The 2,500-nt window shown below is 47.2% G+C and overlaps 1 protein-coding gene across 1 annotated transcript in view; it reads right to left on the bottom strand.

Moving 5' to 3' along the window:
• The window catches only part of LOC147469101 (G protein-coupled receptor GRL101-like), a 102,352-nt gene that overhangs the window by 4,124 nt on the left and 95,728 nt on the right, over nucleotides 1–2,500 (bottom strand). Inside the window, exons 17-18 of the mRNA XM_086550890.1 lie at nucleotides 2,479–2,500; nucleotides 921–1,147 (exon numbers count right to left, since the gene is read on the bottom strand). The exon at nucleotides 2,479–2,500 is cut by the window's right edge and continues 70 nt beyond it. Of these exons, the coding sequence (XP_086407016.1) occupies nucleotides 921–1,147; nucleotides 2,479–2,500 (249 nt within the window). The remainder of the gene's footprint in view (nucleotides 1–920; nucleotides 1,148–2,478) is intronic.

A 2,500-nucleotide genomic window follows, 5' to 3' on the forward strand; every position in this document is an offset into this window, starting at 1 on the left:
GTGGGTTTTTGGGTATATATGGGAATGGGCGGGTAGGTTTTTGTATATATATATATATATATATATATATATATATATATATATATATATATATATATATATATATATATATATATATATATATATATATATATATATATATATATATATATATCGATAGAATGATACAGAGATAGAGAGATAAAGAGAGAAGGAGTACGGAAAAAATATATATATATATATATATATATATATATATATATATATATATATATACCCAAAAACCCACCCACCCATCCCTCATATACCCACCAACCCACCCACCCATATATCCACCAACTAACCCCCCATATACCCACCCAACAACAAACCCCCACATCCCCCTCCCCTCCCCCACCCCCTACCTACCCACACCCCCCTCCCCTCACCCCCACATCCCCACCCCCTACCCTTCTCCTCCCCTCCCCCCTACCTACCCACATCCCCCTCCCTTCCCCACCCCCCTCCCCCCATTCCCCTTCCCCATACCTACCCACCCTCCCCACTCCCTCTCCTCCCCTACCCCCCTAACTACCCACATCCCCCTTCCCCACCCTCCCCTACCTACCCCCACATCCCCCTTCCCTCTCCTCCCCTACCTACACCCCACCCACATCCCCCTCCCCTACCTACCCACATCCCCCTCCCCCCTCTTTTTCCCCCTCCCCTTCCCCTCTAATCCCCTACCTACACCCCACCCACACCCCCCTCCCCCCATTCCCCTACCCCATACCTACCTACATCCCCCTCCCCCCTACCCCCCTACCTACATCCCCCTCTCTTCCCCACCCCCTCCTCCCATTCCCCCCCTACACCCCACCCACATACCCCCCACCCCCCCTACACCCCACCCACATCCCCCTTCCCCCCAAACCCACCCCCTCAATCCAACCCCCACATACCTGCGGCGGAATCCGACCACCGGCCAGCGACACGAATCCCAGCAGGATGATGGGCAACCAGCAAGCCGCGTCCGTGACGACTATGAGCGTCATCTTCTTCGCCATGTTCGACTCCCTCCTCTGCTGGTCGCTCCTGACGACGGCGACGGCGGCGCTGGTGGTGCGAGCGACGCGGTACATGCCCCAGTACGAGGCCGCGATGATCGAGAACGAGACGAGGTTCAGCGCTGCGGGGGGTTAGGGTTGGAAGGAGGGGGAGGGGGGGTTGGAGGGTTGGAGGGGGTTGGGGGTTGGGGTTGGAGGAAGGGGGTTGGGGTTGGAGGAAGGGGGTTGGGGGTGGTTGGAGGGGGTTGGGGGGTTGCAGGGGGGTTGGAGGGGGGTTGGGGTTGGAGGGGGGGAGAGGAGGAAGGGGCTGTTATTGTTGTTGCTTTTGTTACTATATTCATCAGTATTGCTTATTTATTATTATTATTGTTATCATATTCATTATCATCATTATCATTAATACTGTCATTACTAATATAATTTGTTATCATTATTATCCTTGTGACTATCGTTGTTATCATTGTTGTGATCATTGCCATCACTACTATTACCATTATTTTTACTATTGTTATTCTCATAATGAGAGAGAAAGAAATAGAGAGACAGAGAAGAGAGAAAGAAAGAGAGAGAGAGAGAGAGAGAGAGAGAGAGAGAGAGAGAGAGAGAGAGAGAGAGAGAGAGAGAGAGAGAGAGAGAGAGAGAGAGTAAGAGAAAAAGAAAGAAGAGAGATAGAGAAGACAGACAGAAAGAGAGAGGAAAGAAATAGAGAGAAGAGAGAGAGAGAAAGAGAGAGAGAGAAAGAGAGAGAGAGAGAGAGAGAGAGAGAGAGAGAGAGAGAGAGAGAGAGAGAGGTAGTAAGAGAGAAAGGGAAAAAGAGAAAGAGAAAGAAAGAAAGAAAGAGAGATAGAGAATAAAAGACAGACAGAAAGAGAGAAAGGGAAAGAAATAGAGAGACAGAGAGGAGAGAAAGAGAGAGAGAGAGAGAGAGAGAGAGAGAGAGAGAGAGAGAGAGAGAGAGAGAGAGAGAGAGAGAGAGAGAGAGAGAGAGAGAGAGAGAGAGAGGTAGTAAGAGAGAAAGGGAAAAAGAGAAAGAGAAAGAAAGAAAGAAAGAGAGATAGAGAATAAAAGACAGACAGAAAGAGAGAAAGGGAAAGAAATAGAGAGACAGAGAGGAGAGAAAGAGAGAGAGAGAGAAGAGAGGAGAAAAGAGATAGGAAAAGAAAGAAAGAAAGAGAGATAGAGAATAAAAGACAGACAGAAAGAGAGAAAGGGAAAGAGAGAAAGAGAAAGAGAGAGAGAAAAAGAAAGATATAAAGAAAATGAAAAAGAAAGAAAGAGAAAGAGAGACAAACACAGACATACGCATCACATCAGAAACCGAGGCAGAAAGAGCCAACCCAGGAAGCAGAAGACACGTACCCCCCCCCCCCCCCCCCCCCCCCAAAAAAAAAAAAAAAAAAAAAAAAAAAAAAAAAAAAAAAAAAAAAAAAAAAACTGTTTTCGCGGAACACACCAAGGAACACAAAGACGGAATA

The sequence above is a fragment of the Penaeus japonicus genome, unplaced genomic scaffold (genome assembly GCF_977035675.1).
Source record: "Penaeus japonicus unplaced genomic scaffold, GWHDUDI00000001_assembly GWHDUDI00000024, whole genome shotgun sequence".
Taxonomy (NCBI): domain Eukaryota; kingdom Metazoa; phylum Arthropoda; class Malacostraca; order Decapoda; family Penaeidae; genus Penaeus; species Penaeus japonicus.